At 54.0% G+C, this 24947-nt stretch overlaps 1 protein-coding gene across 5 annotated transcripts in view; it reads right to left on the reverse strand.

Annotated features, from left to right (window-relative positions):
• Nucleotides 1–24947, reverse strand: part of KIF2C (kinesin family member 2C) — a 1350025-nt gene that overhangs the window by 64626 nt on the left and 1260452 nt on the right. For all 5 annotated transcript variants that reach the window (XM_069642340.1, XM_069642339.1, XM_069642341.1 and 2 more), the window contains one exon: nucleotides 10810–10933. In XM_069642340.1, coding sequence (XP_069498441.1) covers nucleotides 10810–10933 — 124 coding nt within the window. The remainder of the gene's footprint in view (nucleotides 1–10809; nucleotides 10934–24947) is intronic.

Raw genomic sequence — 24947 nt, forward strand, 5'->3', positions numbered from 1 at the left:
GGTTTGCCAAACGATGACAGTACATGATACAGCCGGAGAGCCATCTGGAAATGGAAGCCTTCGAGAGAGCCTTCCCCTGATTGACAGGTCCAAAATTCACAAAGAGTTGTGACGTCTTCCGAAAACACTTTGTGCGGTCCACGTAGAACTTCAGCGCTCTAGCCACATCCAGCGAGTGCAAAGTCCTCTCACCCGGCGACGAAGGCGACGGGAGGAACACAGGCAACACCAAGGGTTCGTTGAGATGGAAGTCCGACGGTACCTTGGGCATGAAGGAGGGGTGCGTCCTGAGCACTACCCTCGTGTCGTGAAAAGTCAAGTACGGAGCCTTGCAGGAAAGGGCCTGGATCTCTCCCACCCGTCGTGCGGAGGTGATGGCCACAAGAAACGCTGTTTTCCACGACAGAAACTTCAACGCGGCCGAGTGCAGAGGCTCGAACGGAGGTCCCATGAGCTTGGTCAGCACCACGTTGAGCTCCCACGCCGGGGCCGGCGCCTTCACCGGCGGGAACGATCTGAACAGTCCCTTCATGAACTCTTTCACCAGACGATGAGACCACAAGGACGTCCGGCCCGTGGTTCTGGTGTATCGGGAGATCGCAGCAAGATGAATCTTGATGGACGCGTGTGCCAGTCCAGCTTTGGCCAGCGTCAGCAGGTACGGCAGTACCTGGGGAGCCGTAATCTGTAGAGGGTTAATCTTCTGTGCGTGGCACCAGACAGAGAACCTCTTCCATTTGTGTCCGTAGCATTTAAGAGTCGAGGACGCCCTGGCCTTTGCAAGAACCTCTCTGCAGTCGGCCGGTATGTCGTATCCTCCAAACTCTAGCGCTGCAGGAGCTAGGCCTGCAAGTTCAGCGATTACGGGTCGTGGTGGAGGATGGCGCCTCCTTCCCTGGAGAGTAGATCCGCGTCCACCGGCAGCTTGATTGGCGGGGACGCTGACAAGTCCAGAAGGTCCGGGAACCATATCTGCCTCGGCCACGCAGGTGCGACGAGGATCATCCTGCACCGTGACCTCTTGAGCTGGTTGACGAGCCGGATTAGCAGTGGCAAAGGAGTGAACGCGTAGAGGAACAGGCCCTCCCAGGGGAACGAGAAAGCATCGCCCATGCTCCTCGCCTGGGGAAACCTGCTGGCGAACCTCCGGCACTTGGAGTTCGTCGCCGTCGCGAACAGGTCGATCTGGGGTGTGCCCCACAGTCGGAAGAGGCGATCCACTAGATCCTGCCGTAGTTCCCACTCGTGGCACGAACGCAGCTCCCTGCTGAGTTAGTCGGCGATGGTGTTTTTTATCCCTGCCAGATGAAACGGCACCAGAAACATCCTTTGGGCGGCGGCCCAATGCCACAGGTCCTGTGCCTCCTTGGACAGTGCTGGGGACCTGGTTCCGCCCTGTTTCCTGATGTAAAACATGGTGGTGGTGTTGTCGGTGAAGATCCTCACCACCTTGCCCTTGAGGGACGGAAGGAAAGACCTGAGGGCCCAGAACACTGCACGGAGCTCCAGGACGTTGATATGGAGGGACTTCTCCGTCGGGAGCCAGAGGCCTCTCGCGTGCAGATTTTCGGTGTGCGCTCCCCACCCTTCCAGGGAGGCATCCGTGGTCACTGTCTCCTGGTGGTCTGGGGTCTGAAAGTCCATGCCCGCCGTCAGATGCGCGCGGTTGCCCCACCACCGGACCGCTCGGCGGAAACTCTCGTCGAGTGTGATCCTCTCCTCGAAGCCGCCCGTCATTTGGATCCAGCGCGCGTCCAGGAACTCCTGCAACGGGCGCATGCGGAGCCTGCACATGGGAATGAGGTAGATGCAAGAAGACATCATTGCGAGGAGGGACTTGATGGACCTCACCTTGGCCGCGTCGGAAACCAACATCCGCTGTACCTTGCCCAGGATAGACCTGGTCCTTTCCTCCGATGGGGAGGCCAGAAGGGACACTGTCGAGCTTCGCTCCCAGAAACAGTGCGTTTTGCGCGGGTACCAGGTGGGACTTGGCGTAGTTCACGGAGAATCCCAGGTCCGTGAGAAGTTGGACGGTCCTTGCCGTGTGCTCCACGGCGAGCTCCCTCGTCTTGGCTCGGATGAGCCAGTCAGTCGTCCAGGTAGGTGTAGACGTGGATCCCCTCGCGGCGCAGCTGCGCCGCCACCGGTGCAAGGCACTTGGTGAATACCCTGGGTGCCAACCGTAGTCCGAAGGGGAGGGCTTTGAACTGGTAGTGACGCCCTTGGACCACAAACCTGAGGAATTTTCGGTGCCCCTTTAGGATGGGAATATGGGAGTAGGCATCCTCCAAATCCAACGACGACAGGAAGTCTCCTTCCTCCAGCTGCCCCAGGACGTGCTGGAGGGTGACCATCCGGAACTTCTGCGCCTTGATGAACTTGTTCAGACGTCGCAGGTCTAGGATGGGGCGCCATCCTCCCGTCTTCTTCTTCACAAGGAAGTATCTCGAGTAAACTCCAGAGCCCCAAAGCCTCTTTGGGACGAGTTCGATGGCGCCCTTCCTGAGCATCGCCTTTACCTCCAGGAGAAGCTGAGGGACGTGAAGCTCTTTCCTGGCCACGGGGGGGGACGCGCGGGCACCTTCTTTGAAACTCGAGCGCGTGGCCCCGGGTTAAGGCGTCCAGCACCCAACGGTCGGTGGAGATGGACTCCCACACGCTGACGAAGCTCGCCAGCCGGCCTCCCACCGGGGTGCTTCGGTGGGGGCCCAACCCCACGGCCGGTTCAATCCTGTTTCGACGAGGCTTTGCCGCCTTGACCTCCTTGGCGACGACGGGGGTGCGCCAGACTTGCCTCGTCCTCTGTAGGCCTCCTGAGACGACGAGCGGGCCGCTTGACGGTAGGTGGAGAAACCGCCGCCGGAACCTTTGGAGGCGCCCTTGCCTCCGCTGCTCCGAAAGGGCGTCCGTCGTTGCTGCAGAACCCCAAGGGCCCGGGCCGTCTCAGTGTCCGCTTTAATGGCCTGAAGGGAATCGTCCACTGTTTTCCCAAACAGGTTGTTCCCATCGAACGGTATGTCCAGGACTCTGGTCTGTACGTCTTGACGGAAGTCCGTAGCCTTGAACCATCCACGCCGCCTAAGGCACACGCCGTTGCCCAACTGGCGAAACCCAGTGTCGGCGATGTCCGTCGCAATAGTGATGGCGTGGTCCGACGCCACCTCGCCTTCCTGTAGGATCTCCAGGGCATCCGCCCTCTTGTCGTCCGGTAGGAAGTCCAGCAGGGGAGCCAGTTTGTACTATAGCTCCCTGTCGTAGCAGGCCACGATAGCCGAAGCGTTGGCCGCTTTAATCGTCGTTGCTGCAGACGAGATGACCCTGCGTCCCTCGCCGTCCGGTGAGGAAGTCGATGTGGAGGCCGCACCCCCCCCCGCTTTCTTCCTGGCCGCTGCAGAGACGACGGAGTCCGGGGTAGGCTGCGCCCGGAGGCACAGGGGGGCCGCGTGTGGGACCCGGTACTTCTTCTCGTACCGGTCTCTTCTAACTGGCGTCGTGGAAGGGTTCTTGAGGAGGGCGAGGCCCTCATCCCAAATGTCGTCCAGTAGAGGCACCGCGAGGACCGTCTTCCTCTTGGCCTCGTGCCGTTGATAAAGGAATCCTTCCTTTTTCTTCTCCTCAGGGCAGAGTTGGAAAAGCTCGGATGCCCTGGCGATCATGGAGTGGAACGATCCAATCTCGTCGAGCGGAGAAGCCCTGGTGGGAGGTGACGACGGTATATCCTCGTATACCTAGTCGTCCGTACCCGTCGCTGCCGTGTCAGTCCCCGTATCATCCCCTCGGGTGGACGGGGAGGAGGACTGGACGGGGCGCGACGGCTGAAAAGGAGGTGGAGGGTGAATCCTCCTTTTCTTGGGCGGGGGAGCACCAGAAGGTCCCGGTTCAGGACCCCCCGACGGGAGAGGTTCCTCTGTCAGCAACGGTAGTCTCGTCCTTATCTCTGAACATAAGGACTGTATAGCCAACAAAATGGCCGCCGAGTTGTCTTGCGGCGCTGGCAGAGGGGAATCCGACGGGCGAACAGGGGCCCCGTCGGCACCCTCGACGATGTCGTCGTCACCTGCGTCGGGATCCATCCCGACGGGCCGGTCTTCTTCCACGCCAAGGCCGTGGCTTAAGACCTCAATCAGCTCTTCCTCAGAGGCTGAGGCCGAATCTACGACGACGCCCTGCCCCCCCTTTTTCTTCCCTGCCGGGGATTTCACGGGGGTCCTATCGATGGGCACAAAAGAGGACTCCCTCCGAGGAGGCAGGGAGACTCTGAGCCCCGAGGTCGCCACCACTGGTGTAGCCTCCACAGGCTGAGCCAGGGCCGCCGTGACAGTATCGATAGAGGGCTTGGCCGGATGGATTAAGGCCTTCACCACCTTAGGTGCACTCACCGCCTTATCCTTGAGGGGGGGGGGGGGTCACTGCCTCGCTCCCCCTCCGATGGGGCCTTCGAGCTCGACCGGGGCCTCGCCCTTCCTCTTACCCGACCCAGAGCGTTGGCTCGTGGCTGAAGGTGCCGGGGAGGGTGCGCCCTGCCTGGCGCCCGTAGAGCCCGACCGTTCGGCGCTCCCGGTGCCAGCGGACTCGCGGTGCTTGGCCTTGTGTTGGACCCCCGTCGCCGGGGCGTCCTCAAAGGTCTTAGAAGACCGCTCGGATTTCTTCCTCTTCTTCTCGCCTGACGGGCTCTTCCCTTCCAGCCATTTGGCGAGACGTTGATGGCGGTCCTTCATGGTCCGCTCCGACATATTGCCGCAAAACGCACAGTCCTTCTCCACGTGCGCCTTGTCCTCATGTAAGCAGTAGAGACAAAAGGAGTGCTCGTCCTCCTTAAAGACGTTCTGCAGCTGGCATCCAGGGCAGACCCTGAACAGCTTTCCGGGCGTCGAGCTTCCCTTCTCCTGGGCCATGTCCGGGCCTGAGAAGCTTCTGGAGTCCTCCAAAGCGTAGCTCGACGAAATCCTACCCTTGAGGGGCGTAGACTAATCCGACACGGGTCCCCGTTGATCGGATGGAGAGTCGGTGGAGCTTGAGGCTCTTTTGACCGAAAAAACAAAGTTTTTGAGCAAAAAACGTGAAAAAATAGCACTAACGCTCGAGAGCAAAAGCACGAGGATCCCAACACATGAACGTGCGGTAAAAATCTGAAGATGGCTGCCAGAGGCGGTGCTTAGGTAGAGGGCAGTCATTGGCTGTGGTCAGTATGACGCAGAGACCAGTGATTGGTTATTACTACGAAAGACAGATCAGAAACGAAACTGATACTGTTTTATTTTCTTTACCGAGGAGTCCCAGCCTGACAACGGGGAATATTCATGAGCATGTGAATCCATGCCAGACCCCATGCTGGAGAAACCGGGATATCGCAGCCAGATTAACCTTGGAGGCATGAGCCAGCTCAACTTTAGCCGGTGAGAGCTGATCATGGAGGAGCTGCATAGCAGTTCTCCGCAAAGGCATAATCTTCTGCGTCCTGCACAATACTGAAGTACTTCCATTTGTGTCTAACAAGACAACATACAGGGAGCTCTGGTCTTGACCAGGATCTTCTTGCACTCCGGCACCAGGCAATAGAGCGCAAACACTAGACTGCAGGAGCCAGGCCACTAGGCTCTGTGATGCTTGGTTGTGGTGCAGTACTGTTCCGTCGTCCATGGAGAGACATTCAGTAAGTGGAGGCAGCTGGATGGCTGGAACCACTGACAGATGGCGGTATTCAAGGTACCAGATCTGCCGCAGTCACACCGGCACAATGGGTATCATCCCACAATGGCAACGCCTGTGTGTGTTAATTACACATAACAGGAGCGGAATTGGAGGGAAGGCGTAAAGGAATAGCCCGTCCCACAGGAATGTGAAGGCCCGCCCCATGATATTCGGTGGCAAACTTCGGGGCACTTAAGAGTTGTCACAGCTGTCGTGAAGAGGACTATTTGGGGAGGGCCCCACCTGCTGAAGAGTTAAGACACTTGCGCTTGTTCAAGTTCCCAACTCGTGGCAGGACCACAGCTCCATGCTGAGCAAGTCTGCAATGGTGTTCTTGGTGCCTGCCAGGTGAAAGGGGATGAGGAAAACGCCCTGAAGAATGGCCCAGCGCCACAGGGACTGGGCCTCCAGAGAGAAAACGGGGAGCGCGTCCCACCCTCTTCCTAGATGTAAAACATGATAGTAGGGTCCGTGAAGTTCTGCACCACCTTTCCATGTAGCCGATGCTAGAATGGCTTGAGGGCTCAGAAGACTGCCTGGACTTCCAGTACATTTATGTGCAAGTCCTTCTCCGGGAGCCAGAGGCCTCGGGTGTGAGACTGTCCTTGTGTGGGCTACCTAACCTTCCTGAGAGGCATCCGTAGTGACTGTAGACTGGTATGGAGGGATCTGGAAGGGAGCTCCTTGAATGAGATGTGACCGCACCGACCACCAATTAAGAGCCTGCTGTAATGCCCGATTGAGGGCGATCTGGTCTAACCATGTGCCCGTGACCTGCTGCCACCTGGCGTCTAAGAATTCCTAGAGGGGACGCATCAGTATCCTGCAAAAGGTGGGTAGATTGAGGCAGGAGGACATCATGCCCAATAGGGATTTAATGGACTGAAATGTCACAATGGATCAATCAACAGCCGCTGAAACTTCCTAGGATGGCTTTCACCCCCTCCTCCGAAGGGGGTGAGGGGGGGGGGGAGAGAGCAGGGGGAAGAGGGGGCCACTAGATCTGAGATGGTGTTCAGTCAGGGACCCAGGAACAGAGCACTCTGTGATGGCTCCATGCAGGGCTTGGATATTTGATGGAGAATCAGATCAAAGTCAGAAGGCATATGGTCTGTGCTGGGTGCTTGGTCACCAGCATGTGAGTGGGATCGAATCGGCCAGTCGACCAGAGAAGACTTGTATGCCCCTGCGGCGTAGGTGCACGCTACTGGGGCCAAGCATTTTGGGAATACCCTCTAAGCAGTTTTCAGGAAGAATGGCAGAGCCTGGTAGTGCCGTCCGTGGACTTCCGGGGTGTTCGCGATTAATGAGTATGCTGAAGTATGCTTCTCCAGATCGAGAATTGCCATAAAATCCTAATCCTCCTCCTCCGGCTGGTCGATGCTAGGTGCTTGTTTATGCATCTTATGTTTAGGATCAGTTGCAACCCTACTGACTTCTTCCGTACCAGAAAGTATATGGAGTACACTCCGAGCCACGGAGGTGCTGTCTTTTGCCTCTTTTCACAACATGGCCTGAACCTCCTGTAGTGGTTGGACCATGTGGTGTTCTTGAAGCACTACAGGAGGAATGCAGGGGCACCTCTCTTGTCATTCTAAAGCCCGCCCCTGCTGAAGAACAGTCTGTGGTGATGTTTCTCCATCTCGACAAAGTTCACCTCCAACTGGGGTGCGAAAGTGGGGGCGTGGGTCCATAGCAATTCAGGCCTGCTTGGGCATCTGTGTTCTGGATGGGATGGCAGAGGACTACCACGTTGGCATCCACTGCGGTAGAGCTGGAAGCACACCCTTTAGGCTTTCTGGTTGGTGGAGCAGGAAGGCTGACGATCGGGGGTAGTGACTCATTGGAGGACCTGGAAACTCTTCCCCTCAGGGAACCAAAGGACGCCATCCTTTGTTGCAAGGTGCCCAGAGAGTGTGCAGTCTCCGTCATGATGTCCTGCAGAGCCATCTACTGCCTTCCCAAACCGGTTGTGCCCATCAAACGGCATATATCTACAAACTGGGTCTGCACAACAGCTCGAAAGTTTGTGGCCTTCAGCCAACTCTGGTGCCGGACACACCATTTCACATTTGGCAGAACCCAGAGTCTGCTTGATGGACCACCACTGTAATGGCGTGATCAGACTCCTATCGTTCCTGGAACAAGGCCAAGGCTTTGGCTTTCTTGCCATTTATTTATTTTTCCCTTTATAAAGTGCACTAAGCCCTGAGGTATCAAGGTGCTGTTACATGACCAGTTACTCACAAAGACCAAGCATGTACAGTGAGTCAGTATATCAAGCAGTTTTCACATCAACAGTTAAGCAAACAGGAATGTTTTTAGTGATTTCCGGAAGGTCCAGTAATACTGCTCGACTCTCAGGATTGGCGGGAGTAAGTTCCATTGTTTGGCTACGATGGTAGGAAAGCTTGCGCCTCCCGCTTTACACAGTTTAAAATTTGGTTGGTTGAGACTGTGGGCATAGGCCAATCTCGTGGGTCTGGAAGAATTTTCTTGTGTGAGGATCTGTGCAAGTTAAGGGGGGCGGGGGCATCATTGGAGAGGCAACTATTGCTGATTTATAGTGTTTTAAAGAGTAGGTCCAGGATGGGTCCGACCATGTACCAAAGCTCCCCGTCATATCAAGACAGAATGGTGAAGCTGTCCGCAGCATTGATGGCAGAGGCCACGTTGTAAATGATGCGCTTGCCAGCTGCATCCGCTTCTTTTCTTCCTCGTCTGGGACGACCATGGACAATGACTATGGGTTGCATGATCGCTTCCTGGCGCCCGACAGCAGAGTCCGGAGAAGGCTGAGACCAGAGACACCAGGGTGTCGAATCCAGGACCCAGTACTACTTTCTCCAGCCTGTCACGCTTCGATGGCGTGGTATTCGGAATCTTACCTTCATGATTGCCAATCAGTCTTCCCAAACGTCATCCAACAACGGGCCCACACAAAGGTCTTCCTCGAGGACTCTGCGCTGAAAAAGGAAGCTCTTTTTTTCTCCTCTGGCACAAGACTGAAGAGCTTGGCCGCATTGGAGTTATAGTGGAATGAGCCAATTTCGTCCGATGGTGAAGCCCTGGCAGGCTCGTCAACCTGTGGCAGTTCCTAGTCAGCTAGAACATAATCTTCAAACTCATCAGTGTGAGTAGCAGTGGTATCCGTGTCAGAGTCCATGCAAACTGGTTCCTCTTCCACCGGGGGCAAGCCCCCAACCTGGGGTGGACACGCGCCCGACGGGGTGATGAAAGCTGATGCCTAGGTGGACTGCTGGCTGGCCTGGGTGAAAACCTTGCTGGACCAGCTACAGAACCAGCTGGCAACCGCTGTTGAATGTCAGCCCCAAAGTATGCAGGTTAGTCAGGATGTCCAGTGACGTAGCCCTCTGTGCAGGAGGGGGGTGCAAACGGTGTAGCCAGGGCAGGAGCTAGACTGAAACCCCTTGGAGGGACAAACGGTTGGAATAGCAGACGAAACTGTGATCCTTCCTGAGACGCAAGTCCCTGGCCTCCCTCGTGGTCTGAACAGATAGCTTTCTGAAGATCCTCCTCAGAACTGGTGTATATATTCAGAGAAGTCCTCTGAGATTCCATGGAAACTCAAGGAGACCCCTAGGTGGGCCTGGGAAGGAAATCTGTAGCTGAAAGCAAGTCTCTCAATTTTCCCGAATCCTGCAGGAAGGAGTGCACGATGGGTATTTGCAGAATAGGAACCGGTGCCACTGACAAGGTCGTGGTCGGGACTGCGACTGAGGCCTCACCAGCAATGAAACCCTCGAAGTGGTATTCATGAAGGTAGAGACTGTCAATGGAAGAGCTGTATTTTCTGATTTCGTCGACTGGGTTGGCTTGAGCTCGTGGACGAGGCGGTAGTGGACGGTGCAATGGTGGTCCTGGTGGATGGGTTTGCAGACTGGCCCTGCGCCAATGATGGGGGTGCAGTTGACAGGCCCCCAGAAGGTTTGCTCTTCGATGACTTGTGTTTAGATGGTGTCAAGGACCTCCTCGCAGACCGAGGGAACCCACCAACCGGCAGGCTAACCATTGACTGAGACTGACCCTGGTCCCGCAGCGAACGAAGAGTGAGCAAATGGAGCATGGATTTTTGCCTTCTTTTGGATCTCCCTAGAAGAAGCATCCTCAAAAGACAGACCGCTTCTTTCCAATCATAAAATCTGCCGGTCATGGATGACACTTGACTGCACGCGGAGGCCGCGTCCCAGGCATTTTCCTGCTCCTGTGGCGATCCTGCTCGATCTTCGATGAGAAACCACAGCAGATACTGCAGCCGTCCGCATTTTGATCTGGGTGAAGACAAAGGCAGTTTATGTGTCGATCCGCGCCGAAAATGATCTTCAGGCCACAGGACTCAGAGGTCCTGAAGATCTTTCTTCGCTGCATTAGACATGGTCGAGGTGAAGATGTGGGTCCAAGCCTGGGCCTGCTCGAGTCACGGAGAGAAGATCCAATGATGAAAAAAAACATCTTCGCCAACAACGGGTCCCTGCCGTCGGTAGCCACTGTGTGATGGTTGATGAAGAAAATCTTTTTAAACCGTAAAAGAAAATTGCAACAAAAAAATTAAATATTTCAAGGAGCAAAGCACGAAGACTCCCAACACTAGAAATGTGTGGTCATATCTGAAGATGGCCATCAGGGGTGGAGCTTAGGAGGACAAGTGTCATCGGCTGGGGGCAGGATGACCCAAAGGACAGTGATAAACTATAGGAGACTGGCAGTTTTCAGTTTAAAGATAGTTTTTTTTACCGAGAATTCCCAGCCTGACGGGAAATATTCACGAGCATGTCACTTATTGTCACTTCATTAATCATTAATGCAACAAAAAAGTAATTTAAATAGAGTACTAAAAAGTACACCTATATTTATCACCATTACAAAAAATGTCAAAAGCAATGTTTTTAACCTCTATAAAAACAAATTGGTTGATGGTATGCCCAGTCATGCATTTCAAAGTTCCCATCTTTAGCCCTTTAAAAAATTCCATATGAAGACCAGTGTCATCCATCACCCTGATCTCTCTGGTCCTAAATTTGGAGAACTATTTGCTTTCAAGTTGGTCACCATTACAGGGACCACAAACGAAGACTGGACTTAGTGGCGACATACCTCCCATAGACACCAAAATCCGGGAAGACTCCTGGATTAAGCCCTCAGCTGTGTTCACAAAGGCTTCCAGGTCATAATCTGGTTTCTCCGTGACTGACAACAACTCCTTCCACTCTGGAACTTTCTGCATTCAGGAGAAAAGAAATCCATCAGTATCACAAGAACCTTTAAGACAGTACTAAATCTGTATATAGCTCATGTTACAGGTTTTCGAATCACAGCAATGTTTTCTGTATTGCACTAAAAATCACCATTAGATGGCTTCAGAGCACAGCAATACAATTGTGGAGAGGTTAAATTTGATATTCACACCTCCGGTTCTGTGGGAACAATAATGCTGTTGTCAAGTGAACACTTCTTTAGAGGAAAATGAAGCACTAGAAAGGACATCAAAAACTGCCACACTCCCCTATGTCACCTAGAACCCACATCAGAAATCTGCAGGCTAAAATCAAGACTCAAATTTTGTAAATATAGCCGCCCAGACAAATCGTACAAACCCAGCTTATCTCCCATTTAGACAGTGGGACACCAAGATTTCACCTTGGCCCAATGATGCCGGAACAATTTTCAGTGTCAGAGAGCCGCCTAGTTGTGTACCACCAAAATTGTGGGGATTTCCTACTGACATACTAACACGAAAGAACACATTTCAGAGCAGCAAGTAATGCTTGCTCAGATTCCTCATCTTTGATGTTCTCCTGCATCAGCAGTCTTTGGACATTTTCTTCACACCAAGAAACACTGCACTGCTCCAAGTGTGCTCCATCCGTTGCCCCCTTTGACAGGATGTCTGGGCCAGTATATATAAAGCCATGTCGCCCCATGACCAATTCCACCCTCTTTCTTGCACTCCACAGCAATAGGAATACGAGGTGCACAAGCCATCCAACAGACGTGGCATGTTGGAGGCTGATGAGGAATCTGTGTGAGGCAGGACTAATCCATCAGAAAGAAAAAATTGCTTCTTTGTAATTTTCTTTCTGATGGATGTTCCGCCCATGGATTCCTCAGCCATGATTTTCCTATCCCAGCTTTCTCTGGAAAGATTTCCACCACTGCTCTGCGTCTGCTCCGCCGGGTGCCTCTATGTGCTGGACATGTTGGGGCCAATAGGTAAAAGCGGTGCCATGCCCTGTGACCTCAGTTCAACCCCTTTTCCCTAGCCCTCTGAAGCAGACGTACTGTAGAACTGACGGTGTATAATGTTTTCAAAAGAAGCATAGGGAGGATGATGAGGAATCAGTGGGAGGAACATCCATCAGAAAGAACATGACGGAGGCGCAAGTAATTTGTACTTCTAATGGATTCTTTCAGATTCCCCCCCCCCCCCATCTATGATAGACTCGCCAAAGCAGTACATAATGTGAAGGAGGGAGGAAGCAAGGACACCACCTAAACCAGAAAACTCTGGAGTGCCCTGCCAAAATGGGTATCCTGGCACGCAAGGGAATCCAACCAGTAATGCTTAGCAAACTCGTGCAAAGACACCCATGTTGCTGCCTGGCAAATGTCCAGGACTGACACGTCTCTCTGCAGGGCAGAGGTGGCAGCCACTCATCTGGTAGAATGAGCTCTGAAGCCCCGAAGGCACATCTTTCCCAGTTAGATCGCAGAATTCTGAGATGCAGGCAGATAATGATCGACCTGGACAGCGTCGGTTTGGTCCCAGACCTGCCAGCACAAGCACCAGCATAAACACCGAAAAGTGGGTCATCTTTTCTAGCCACCTTAGTTTGACAGGCATAGAACTAAAGCATCCGTATCGGCTCCATCCAATGAATTAGTTCCTCTGCCTCGGAAGGATGAGGTGGAGAAAAATAAATAGGAAGATTGAGCTTCTCTTACGCTTACCTGGTATCCCCGGGAATGCCACCCAGCCCTGATTGGATGATTTACACTCTCAAACCGTCTCCCGGCCCCTTGGTAAAGCCTCTGGGTAATGATGGGTCTGCAATATAGGAGAGCTAGATTCAATACCAGATTGTCTTTATGTTTTCCCACCTCCCTTGGCCTCAACTCCTTCCTCCCCCCCTTGGGCCCTCTCCTCACCTCACCTCAATACTGTAAAAGGTGGATTCTCCGTCCTGCTCCTCGTGGCAGGGGCGCGTAGATGTGGGGGGCGAGCAGCGACCAAGTTACTTCACTGGTGCAAGCCCCCTCTGTGGGAATCCAGGCCTGCTGCAACTCCGTAGGTTTGCTTCTTTACAGTCCCTATATGCAGTTCTTATATTCCTCTTAGTTCGAATAATAAGGTCTTGCTTCTTTCCTTTTAGGTATGGAACGGTATTTTGGTGCAGTTTGAAGATGAGCATGGGCCGGTAGGAGAAAGCACGGTGTGCATGATGCTGTCCGGTGAGTAATGCGCGATGCGCATCGCTGTTTCGCCTTTTATATTGCTAACCTCTCTTCTCTCCTTGCAGGTTGCGATGTTCCTTGCCGAGCGCCGTAATGTTCCAGCAATGATACTGACCAGGAGAAGACTAACCAGGTAAGAATTGTGTGGCTTTCTTCATTCGGGAGGAAACGCGAGTAAACGCTTACTAATGCCGTCTTTCTTTCCAGGTTATGGTATTCCAGGATGCATGCAGTGCCGGATGATGATTTCGAACCTTGAGGTGAGTGGAAATGAAGTTGGTGATGGATTGAAGACAGGATACTGTTCCAGGTAAGTTTCGTCGTGTTCTTTCTCTCTCTGCAGGTCCATGGTTTCAGGTAAGCTGGCTTCAAAGAACTGGACACGGTGAGCGTTACGCTGACCAGAGTAGAATAACGCAAAGCATGTTCTGCTCTTTGGGTGCGGTTTAAATAGTCTCAAGTAAAGTAGTCCAGGTAAAGTAGTCCCAGGCCTGCCACACCCAAAGTAGTCCAGGTAAAGTAGTCCCAGGCCTACCACACCCAAAAGACTAGACCACATTCTTTGTAACTGAGCTATGTGTGTGCCTCCATGTTGGCTGAATCCCCCCCCCCCCAGTTAAATAGTCCCAAGTAAATAGTCCCATTCTAATGTTGGTCTTCATGATGGTTATGAGCCTGGCGCCAAAGGCGCCAGGAATGACTCCAAGAGAGTCTTGGGTGAGGTTTTAAGGCCTTTGAACTGGCCCTAACTGGTAGGCTGTCCTGTCAGTGAGGGCAAGGGTCATGACAGCTTCTGAGAGAGATGGAAAGCTGAGACCACCTTTGGTAGAAAGGAGGTGCTCTCACTCAAAGTCAGCCCTTTGGAAAAAAGAATATGGAGGTAAAACAGACAACACCTGGATCTCACTCACCAGTCTCGCGGAAATTATGGCAACCAGGAAAATCACCTTACGGATGAGTAGCCTAATAGAACAGGAATGAAGGGGCACAAACTAAGCACCCATAAGAAATGCTAAAACTACATTCAAATCCCACGCCAGAACCACAACTGGCAGGGAGGAAAATGGCTACACCTACCCCTCAAGAACTGCATAACCATGGGGATTGTGAATAACTAGCTCTGTTCCAGGGACTTATAAAAATCGAAATTACGGCAAAGAAATCCTTCACAATGCCAATATGCAGGCCCCTTTGGTCAAGGAAAGCAGACAATCCAATTCAAGGGCTAGAGGACAGGATAAATGATCCAGGTCACTTTCCTGTCACCAAACTGAAAATGTACACCACCTGCAGGCATCAACTGATTTCGTAGCAGGCCTTCAAGCCGAAATGAGCACATCCAGGACTTCATCCGACAATACTCATTTCTTGTATGCCAGCCTCCCAGTAGCCTAGCATAAAGGTTCAGGCTGCCGAGGATCAGATGGCAAGTCAACGTCTTAAAAAGGCACCATGGAGGGCAGATGGACATGTCCAGCAACTCGGGATAGAAAGTTTACTGGGCCCTGTCCAAAGCAAACAGGATCGTTGTGGTTCCGAACAGGCACAACCTCCTGAGAACCAGCAGAATGACATGGAAGGGAATTCATAAAGGAGGTTGAAAGTCCACTTTACCGTCAGTGCGCCCCCAGAGCTCCCTGATGAGGAACTTCCCTGGAGCAGAACAACTCCCACTTCCTGTTGACACCGTAAGCAAAGAGGTTCACTTAAGGAGTCTCCCAAAAGGAGACATCTCCCCCAAAACTTCTTGGCAGAGCTCCCACTCGTTGGAGGTTGAAGTCCGTCTGCTCAAAGCATCCGCTGTCACATTCTCTTGTCCAATCAGATGAACTGCCATCAGGGACACTGTTCTCTAGAGCCCAGGGTCAGTGTCACATTGCTACTCTGCACGAGGACCCAAAACACCACCTTGTTTATTGTGGTACTGCATGGCCACTGTATGGTCAGTCTGGATCAGCACAATCTTGCGTTTCACAAAGGTGAGATAAGCAACCAGGGACAGCCTGATCACCCTCAGCTCCAGCAAGTTGATGTGCTCCAGAGACCACAGTACGCTGAAGTCTGCTCTGACAGGTGGGCACCCTGAACAGAGATGTGTCCTTGACCACTATCACCTGGGGCCAATGTTCACAAAAAAGCGGCTCAGCGAGTTGTCCTGCATGGGCCATCATGCAAGCCTTTGAACCACCTGCTCTGGAGACCTGTAAAAGGTCCAACATGTAGCCCTGAAACTGCAACCACTGGCCACAGAAGCAATCTCATGTGCAGCCCCGCCTCCGGCACCACTAGGATGCAGGAGGCCATGAGACCCAGAAGAAGGATACCAGGTTTTGTTCCTGGGACTGAAAATACTGACCACCCAAAAGATGTTGGGACTTTCTGAAGTTCAGGGAAAATCTGAAGCTGTGCAACGGAATTGCGGAGTAGGTGCTCCGACACAAGATGTGGGGAGTGATCTTGGACGAGCAAGTAGTCCTGGGTGAAAACCCACAGGGGGTGGTGAGAAAGACCGAACGGCAGGACTTAACTGGTAGTGATGTTGCCCCCCCACCCCCATGAATTTTGGGACGTACTTTGCTTTTGATGGATCAGCAAGTGGACGTAGGCATTCTGAAGGTCAGCTATAGCAACCAGTCCTGCAGATCCACGGCTTGCAGGATCTGAGCCAGTTTAACCATCTTGAACTTGGCTTTGTGCAGGAACAAGTTCAACAGCCACAAATACAGAATGGGACGCAAACCTCAGTTCTCCTTAGGAAGCGGAAAAGGAACAAGTTACTTACCTGTAACTGTTGTTCTCCAGCATGGGTCTGGCATGGATTCACATGCTCATGAACATTTCCCGTCAGGCTGGGAATCCTCGGTAAAGAAAAAAATCAGTATCAGTTTCGTTTCTGATCCGTCTTTCTTAGTAGTAACCAATCACTGGTCTCTGGGTCATACTGCACCCAGCCAATGACTGCCCTCTCCCTAAGCCCCGCCTCTGGCAGCCATCTTCAAATTTGGTAGCACGTAAAGTGGCAGTATGACCAATTTAAGAGCCGCAGAGGGGTAGGAGGGAGGGTTTGCATGTGAATCCACGCCAGACCCATGCTGGAGAACAACAGTTACAGGTAAGTAACTTGTTCCTTCTCCAGCATGGGGTCTGGCATGGATTCACATGCTCATGAATATAAGAATACATAGCAGTACTCACATGCACAACCACGGGTGGTGGCAAAAGGCTCAACATTAAGCAACTCTTACCTCCCCCACCAGGCCCACCTTCAGGTGAACAGGTTGCGCAGCACTGTTTGGCCGACTCGGGACTCCACCCTGGACTCCCAGTCGACGCAGTAGAATCTCGTGAAGGTGTGCGTCGACCTCCACGTAGCAGCCCTGCAGATGTCCAGCAGGGGCACACCAGACAAGAACGCCATGGTAGCAGCGATCGCTCTGGTCGAATGGGCTCTCGGACAGCCGGGCAACTGTCGGTTTGCCAACCGGTGAAAGTGCATGATGCAGCCGGAGAGCCATCTGGAAATGGAAGCCTTCGAGAGAGCTTTCCCTTGGTTCACAGGTCCAAAGTTCACAAACAGCTGCAGCATCTTCCGAAAACTGTTTGTGCGGTCCACGTAGAACTTCAGCGCTCTAACTACATCCAGCGAGTGCAAAGTCCTCTCGGCCGGCGACGGGAAGAAAACTGGTAACACCAAGGGCTCGTTGAGGTGGAAGTCTGATGGCACCTTGAGCATAAAGGAGGGGTGCGTCCTCAGCACCACCCTCAGGTCGTGAAAAGTCAAGTATGGAGGCTTGCAGGATAGGGTCTGGATCTCTCCCACTCGTCGTGCGGCGGTGATGGCCACAAGGCAAGCTGTCTTACACGACAGGAACTTCAACAGTGCCGAATGCAGAGGCTCGAATGGCGCCCCCATGCGCCTAGACAGCAGCACGTTCAGTTCCCATGCCGGGGCAGGAGCCTTCACCGGCGGAAACGATCAGAACAGTCCCTTCATAAATTTCTTCACCAGGCGATGAGACCACAAGGACGCCCGTTCCGTAGTTCTGGTGTATCGGGAGATCGCAGCCAGATGTATCCTGATGGAAGCGTGAGCTAGTCCAGCCTTTGCCAGCAACAATAGGTACGGCAGTACTTGAGGGGCCGTAATCCACAGAGGGTTAATCTTCTGTGCACGGCACCAGACAGAGAACCTCTTCCACTTATGTCCGTAGCACTTGAGAGTTGAGGACGCCCTGGCCTTTGCAAGAACCCCTCTGCAGTCAGCCGGGATATCGTACCCTCCAAACTCTAGTGCTGCAGGAGCCAGGCCTTCAGGTTCAGCGACTCTGGGTCGTGATGAAGGATGGCGCCTCCTTCTCTGGAAAGAAGATCTGCGTCCGTCGGCAGCTTGACCGGCGGGAGACGCCGACAAGTCCAGAAGGTCCAGGAACCAGATCTGCCTGGGCCACGCCGGTGTGACGAGACTAGGATCATCCTGCACCGGGACTTCTTGAGCTGGTTGATAAGTCGGAGCAGCAACGGCAATGGAGGAACGCATATAGGAACAGGCCGTCCCAGGGGAACGAGAAAGCATCACCCATGCTCCTCGGTTGGGGAAACCTGCTGGCGAACCTCTGGCACTTGGAGTTTGTCGCTGTCGCGAACAGATCGATCTGGGTTTGCCACATGGCTGAAAGAGTTGGTCCACTTGATCCTGGCGTAGTTCCCACTCGTGGCACGAGCGCAGCTCTCTGCTGAGTGAGCCGGCGATCGTGTTTTTTATCCCTGTCCGATGAAACGGCACCAGAAACATCCCTTGGGCAACGGCCCAATGCCACAGATCCTGGGCTTCTTTGGATAGGGCTGGGGATCTGGTTCCGCCCCGCTTCCGGATGTAGAACATCTTGGTGGTGTTGTCGGTGAAGATACTCACCCACTGCCCTTGAGGGACGGGATAAAGGCCCTGAGGGCCCAGAACACTGCCCGGAGCTCCAAGATGTTGATGTGGAGCGGCTTCTCCTCCAGGAGCCAAAGGTCGCTCACGTGAAGATCTCCGGTGTGCGCTCCCCACCCCTCCAGGGAGGCATCCGTCATCACTGTCGCCAGGTGGGCCGGGGTCTGAAAGTCTGTCCCTGCCGCTAGATGAGCGCGGGTGCCCCACCACCGGATCGCTCGTCGGAAGGTCTAGTTGAGAGGGATCCTGTCCTCGAAGCTGCTCGTCGCTTGAATCCAGCGGGCGTCGAGGAACTCCTGTAGAGGGCGCATCCGCAGCCTGCACAGGCCCACGAGATAAATGCAAGAGGACATCATCCAGAGGAGGGAATTGATGGACCTCACCCTGGCCACGTCCGTGGCCAGCAGACGCTGCACCTTGCCTAGGATGGCCTTTGTCCTTTCCTCCGACGGCGAGGCCAGACGCGCCACTGTGTCGAGCTTGGCTCCCAGAAACAGTGCGACTTGAGAGGGGACCAGGTGGGACTTGGGGAAGTTCATGGAGAACCCCAGGTCCGTGAGCAGCTGGACGGTCTTCGCTGTGTATTCTACGGCAAGCTCCCTTGTCCTTGCACTGATGAGCCAATCGTCCAGGTAGGGGTAGACGTGGATCCCCTGCAGGCGCAGCCGCGCCGCCACTGGAGCGAGGCACTTGGTGAAAACCCTGGGTGCCGACTTTAATCCGAACGGGAGGGCCTTGAACTGGTAGTGCCGCCCTTGGACCACGAACCTAAGGAACTTCTGGTGTCCTTTTAGAATGGGAATGTGAAAGTATGCATCCGCCAAATCCAACGACGACAGGAAATCGCCCTCCTCCACTTGTCCCAGCACGTGCTGGAGGGTGACCATCCAGAACTTCTGTGCCTTGATGTACTTGTTCAGTCGTCGCAGGTCCAGGATGGGTTGCCACCCTCCGGTCTTTTTCACGAGGAAGTACCTTGAGTATACACTCAAGAGCCCTGGAGCCTCTTTGGGACGAGCTTGATGGCACCTTTCTTGAGCATCGCCCTTACCTCCAACAGTAGTTGATGGACATGGATTTCCTTCCTGGCCACGGGAGGAATGCGGGGGCACTTTTAGAAATTCAAGGGCGTGCCCATGGGCCAGGGCGTCCAGCATCCAACGGTCGGTGGTGATGGACTCCCACACGCTGACGAACTTTGCCAGCCGGCCTCCCACCGGGGTGCTTCGGTGGAGGCCCGACGCCACGATCGGTTCAATCTTGCTTGGAGGACGCCTTGCCGCCTTGGCCTCCCTGGCGACGACGGCGGGATCCACCCGACTTGCCTCGTCCTCTATAAGCTTCCTGCGACAAGGAGCGGGCCGCTTGGCGGTACGTAGAGGAGCCACCGCCGAATCCCTTGGAGGCACCCTGCTTGCCTCCGGAGCTCCGAAAGGACAGCCTTCGTTGCTGGAGAACTCCTAGGGCCTTAGCTGTCTCTGTGTCCGCCTTGATAGCTTGGAGGGACTCATCCACTGTTTTTCCAAACAGGTGTTTCCCGTCGAACAGCATGTCCAAAACCTTGGCTTGTACGTCCTGGCGGAAATCTGTCGCTTCGAGCCACCCTCGTCATCCGAGGCAAATGCCGTGCCTAGCTGGCGGAAACCGGTGTCGGCAATGTCCATTGCCACTGTTATGACGTGGTCAGACGCCACCTTACCTTCCTGCAAGATCTCCAGGGCCTCAGCCCTCTTGTCGTCCGGTAGGAAGTCCATCAAGGGGGCGATCTTGTACCAAAACTCCCTGTCGTAGCGGGCCACGATCGCAATGGCGTTGGCCGCCTTAATCGTTGTTGCCGCCGACGAGATAACTTGTCGTCCCATTGCATCCAGCTTCTTTCCTTCGCCCTCCGGCGGGGAAGTTGATGTTGAGGCCGATGCCCCCCTCCTGCTTTCTTCTTGGCTGCCGATGAGACAACCGAGTCAGAGGTCATTTGCGCCCAAAGGCACAAAGGGGCCGCGTCGGGGACCCGGTACTTCTCGTACCGATCCCTCTTGGCAGGAGTCGTAGGCGGGTTCTTGAGAAGGGTGAGACCCTCGTCCCAGATCTCATCCAACAGAGGCACGGCGAGGACCGTCTTCCTCTTGGCCTCGCGCCGTTGGTAAAGGAAACCTTCCTTCTCTTCGGGGCAGAGCTGAAAAAGCTCAGATGCCCTGGCGATCATAGCGTGGAAAGACCCAATCTCGTCGGGCGGGGAGGCCCGGGCTGGAGGCGATGGGAGCTCTGTCCCGTCGCCACCGCCGTCGTCGTCATCCGTACCCATCATGGCCGTGTCCGTTCCTGTGTCATCCCCAGGTACGGGGGACGTGGGCAAAGGGTGTGCAGGCCGCAAGAGCTGAAAAGGCGGGGCTGGATGGGTCCGTCTTCTCTTGTTTGGGGGACTTCCTGACGGGCCTGGCTCTGGCTCCTCTGTCGGGCCTGGTTCCGGCTCCTCCGACGGTGGTAGGGGCAATCTCGTCCTCATCTCCGAACTTAAGGATTGTATTGCCAACTGGCCGCCGAGTTGTCCTGCGGCTCCGGAAGCGACAGGCGCGACGGTTGACTAGAAACCTCGCCGGCGTCGCCCTCGTCACCTTTGTCAGGGTCCCTCCCGTCGGACTGGGTCTCTTCGACACCCTCGTCGAGGCCCTCCAAGACTTCAACCAGTTCCTCCTCGGAGGCTGTGTCTGTATCCACAATGGCCACTGCCCCCCCTCTTTTTATGCCGGGGTCTTCACGGGGGTCTTCTCGATGGGCCTGAAAGAGGCTTCCCTCCGCGGTGGCAGAGAAACTCTGGGCCCCAAGGTCACCTCCACTGGTGAAGCCTCCCCAGGCTGCGCCAGGGCCGCCGCGATTTCCTTGATAGAGGCCTTAGCCGGGTGAATCAAGGCCTTCACCACCTTCTGCGGGCCTGTACCCTTCAGCTTGGGGGGAGGGTCACTGCCTCGGTCCCCCTCGGCTGGATCCTTAGAGACCGACCGGGGCCTCTCCAGAAGCTTTGCTGGGTTCTCGGCTTTCCTCTTCCCTGAGCCAGAGTGTTGGCTCGTGGTTGATGGTGCTGGAGAGGATGCCGCCTGCCTGGCAGCCGAAGAGCCCGACCGTTCGGCACTCATGGTGCCCGCGGACTCGCGGTGCTTTGCCTTCTGTTGGGCCCCTGTCGCCAGGGCGCCCTCACAGGACTTAAACCGCTCAGACTACTTCTCACCTGATGGGCTCTTTCCTTCCAGCCAGCTGGAGAGACGAAGACATCGATCCTTGGTCCGTTCCGACATGTTCCCGCAAAATGCACAGTCCTTCTCCACATGCGTTTTGTCCTCATGAAGGCAGTAGAGGCACTTCGAATGCTCGGCCTCTTTGAACACATTCTGCAGCTGGCATCCAGGGCAAACCCGGAACAGCTTTCTGGGCGTCGAGCTTCCTTTCTCCTGGGCCATGTCCCGGTAGGCCACAGAAACTTCTGGACTCCTCCAAGAAGCGTAACTCGATGAAAACTTCACCCTTGAGGGGCGTAGAGAAATCCGAAACGGGTCCCCGTTCATCGGATGTAGAAACAGTGGAGCTTGAAGCTCTATTTGACTGAAAAATGAGACAATCGCTTTGAAAAAGCGTGAAAACCCAGCAAAAAGCTCGACAGCTAAACACGAGGACTCCCAACACTGGAGTGTGGCGTAAAAATCTGAAGATGGCTGCCAGAGGCAGGGCTTAGGGAGAGGGCAGTCATTGGCTGGGGGCAGTATGACCCAGAGACCAGTGATTGGTTACTACTAAGAAAGACAGATCAGAAATGAAACGGATACAGATTTTTTCTTTACCGAGGATTCCCAGGCCAACAACGGGGAATATTCATGAACATGTGAATCCATGCCAGACCCCATGCTGGAGAATAGGTACAGTACCACTCCCTGACTCGTTCCAAGTGCGGTACCAGGCCAATCGCACCCTCAGACAAGCAAACGGAGCTCATCCAAGAGGATGGGTCTGGAGACAAGGCAAGCCTGAAAGCCGTGGTCCGTAGTGGACTGTGAGAACAGGGGGCAATACTCCTGTCGAATGACCTGTAAGGCCCATGTATCAGACTGGGTCCTTGACTATTCCGTGCTGAACAGGGAACGCCTCCCCCCCAATGGTGTTGAATGGCATAGCCTGTCACTGAGGTTTTGCGCTCTGGGGCACGGCAGGGCCTGTGAATGTGGACACACGACCACTTTAGGCACCACCACTTCTCCGGAAGCGTCAGACCTGCATTCTTCCCTGGGCAGCCTGACCACTGCCTCTTGGGGCATAGTCAGCAAAGGGACAAAATCCCTACCCCAAGATGACCGTGCGGAAGGCTGTTGTATGGCAAGCCCCAAAGACATGGTATCGCCTTGGATGACGACCTTCTGTAGGGTGTCATCAGCATCATCTCCAAAAAGATTTCTGCCATCGAAAGGCATGTCTAACAGTTTGGGCGTAACATTGGCCGCAAATCCAGACTTCCTCAACCAAGAGTGGATTCTGACCACAGTGCTCGTAGATATGGACCTGCCAACAGTCTGTGCCGTACAGTCCCGATTGCATCAAACTAGGAACAGAAAACCTATCCCTCATTCATACTTCTGGGATGTGCTCCGCTGCATTGGCCACAACCGCCCAAAACCCAAAGGAGAACTCCACAATGGCGCAAGAAGTGTTCACAGCCCGTAGAGCAAGACTGCCCAACGCAAACACATTCATAACCCATGCGCCAAATCACTTTCCTGGGAAGGTGTAAGGGAAGGTGGAGGTTTTCAGGCTAGCCGTTGTGGCCTAAACCACAAAACTTTCCAGAGATGTATGAGATGAGAGAAACACTTGGTCCGATGGAGCAGGACTGTGCTTCACCAGTTTCCCTGTCCACAGACCGGACAGGCGGGCTTCTCAGATACCTCTAGCACAGGGCACTCTACTGCCACATTGAAGGGAAGAAACTGCTTCTAGGCGGAAACATCCAAGATGTTTCCAAGTTCATATTGAACCTTGGATCTGGATGGAGCAGAAAGCCCCAGAGTATTGGCCACCATCAAATGCTGGAAAGTTGCTTGAGGCTTACCTTGGGTGGGAGCTGGCAGAATGTACATCTCTTGGGGGGAGAGGGGGGATCTCATCCCTCCCTAGAAACCAGGGGTTCAAACCTGAAAGGTACCCGGGCACCCACATCATAGATGTTTTATATCTTAAATATAAATGCGTTTATAGGAAGCGGAGTCACGTCAACGGAACAGAGGCATCACCGCAGAGGAACCTCGGTCGTCTTGTGGTCCAGGCCAGAGCCCATTGGCATGCAAGAGTGGTCCCCAACAGGCACCCTGCCAGTCGCAGTGGGATTCATCAGCGGCAGAAGAGACATCACCTACGCTGAAGCCCAAGCCGCCGGTGCCTTGGCAAAAATGGCCAGCATCTTCAGGCAAAATTTCTACCATTCCTCCAGGGTGGGGTTTTAAGTAGGAAAAGGTACCTGTGCCAGCCATTCAGGAGAATCTGTGGAGCGGACGCACTCAGGAACTCACCGACTCGGGAAGCAGGACCTCTTCAGATGCGGCTTCTCCTCATGCGGCAAAGCCATTCCATCGAGGCGGTATTCCACACTGTGCATCAGAGATCGCAGAGCTTTAGCCTTGTGGACGAATGAAGATCTTCACTGCCATGGACTGGCACTACCTGGATGTCGTGGTCCACGACCACACAAAGACAAATCTGGTGCAGATCAGAGACCAACATCTGCCTGCCTCAATCTGCACACACCTTGAAGCCTGAGATATTGAGCAGGAATGGTGTAGAAAAAGAAAATAGCCTGATGAGCGTGTTTGGCGCTGGATGTGGGGGGCTAGTAAACTGTCCTGTTCCAGTCCATATCCTTGCCAAAGTGTGTTTTGCTCTAGAGATGTGGGAGGCCAGAGGAGGTCCAGAATTGCATAGTCCAACCACTGCCAGTTGAAATGTTGAAGATCTAGTCATTGGTGGGCTTGGGGACCAATCCAGGTCGAATCCTGCATCTATTCTTTTGATCGTTTTTCGAGCCAAGACCGCTATGAACAGGAGCATCATGCTGAAGAAGCAAACCAGTCACTGAAGGTCCAGCAACAGCACTTGCTTCAAACCTCCCTGCAAAGTTCCTGAAGACCTTATGGTTATGTTCATGGTAGCCATCAATTCAGCAAGATGGTTGAGCAAGCTCCAAGTTTTCTATACAATCTTATTTTCAATGGGTAACGGTGACATTGAGAGGCGATCATTCCTTCTGCAGGTGGTGCTGGACTTGCATTTCTCTCAAAAGATCTTGCTGTGATTTCCCTTCATTTCATCCTTCAAAGCCGGATCAGCGACTCCATCAGCTGGCCTACTGTGGGCCTTCAGCTACTAAGGAACTTGGACAAGGGAATCAGGAAAAATGAACAGTCTTTTGTGGGATATACTAGTGCCCTGCTGGCAGCGTTGACGCCAAACTGACCAATGTAGACCATTCTCTGCATCTCAGAATGCTACCATCTGGATGGAAAGGATGTCCTTGAGGGTCTCCTGGCTCATTCAACTAGAGTGTTTGTGAGCTCATCCAGTGCCACCGTGAAGGAGCAGAACAAACTACAGAATTTTCTCCAGGATGAATCAGTAAGCTTAGGGCACATGTATCAGCTGCCTTGAAGCCCCCTTTGAGAATCTGGTTTTCAGTCATTTGGTTAGAAGGAGCTAGCAGATTGGCTGCAGTCTCCTACTTCAGCCAATTAGCTTCGCTGGCAGGCAAGCGCCGGCCTATGAACGAAGGCACAAGAAAAAAGGCTACTGTCCCGAGCCTGTCGGAGCCAGGAGGGCC

Source organism: Ambystoma mexicanum, chromosome 1q (assembly GCF_040938575.1).
Source record: "Ambystoma mexicanum isolate Mex_15411 chromosome 1q, UKY_AmexF1_1, whole genome shotgun sequence".
NCBI lineage: Eukaryota > Metazoa > Chordata > Amphibia > Caudata > Ambystomatidae > Ambystoma > Ambystoma mexicanum.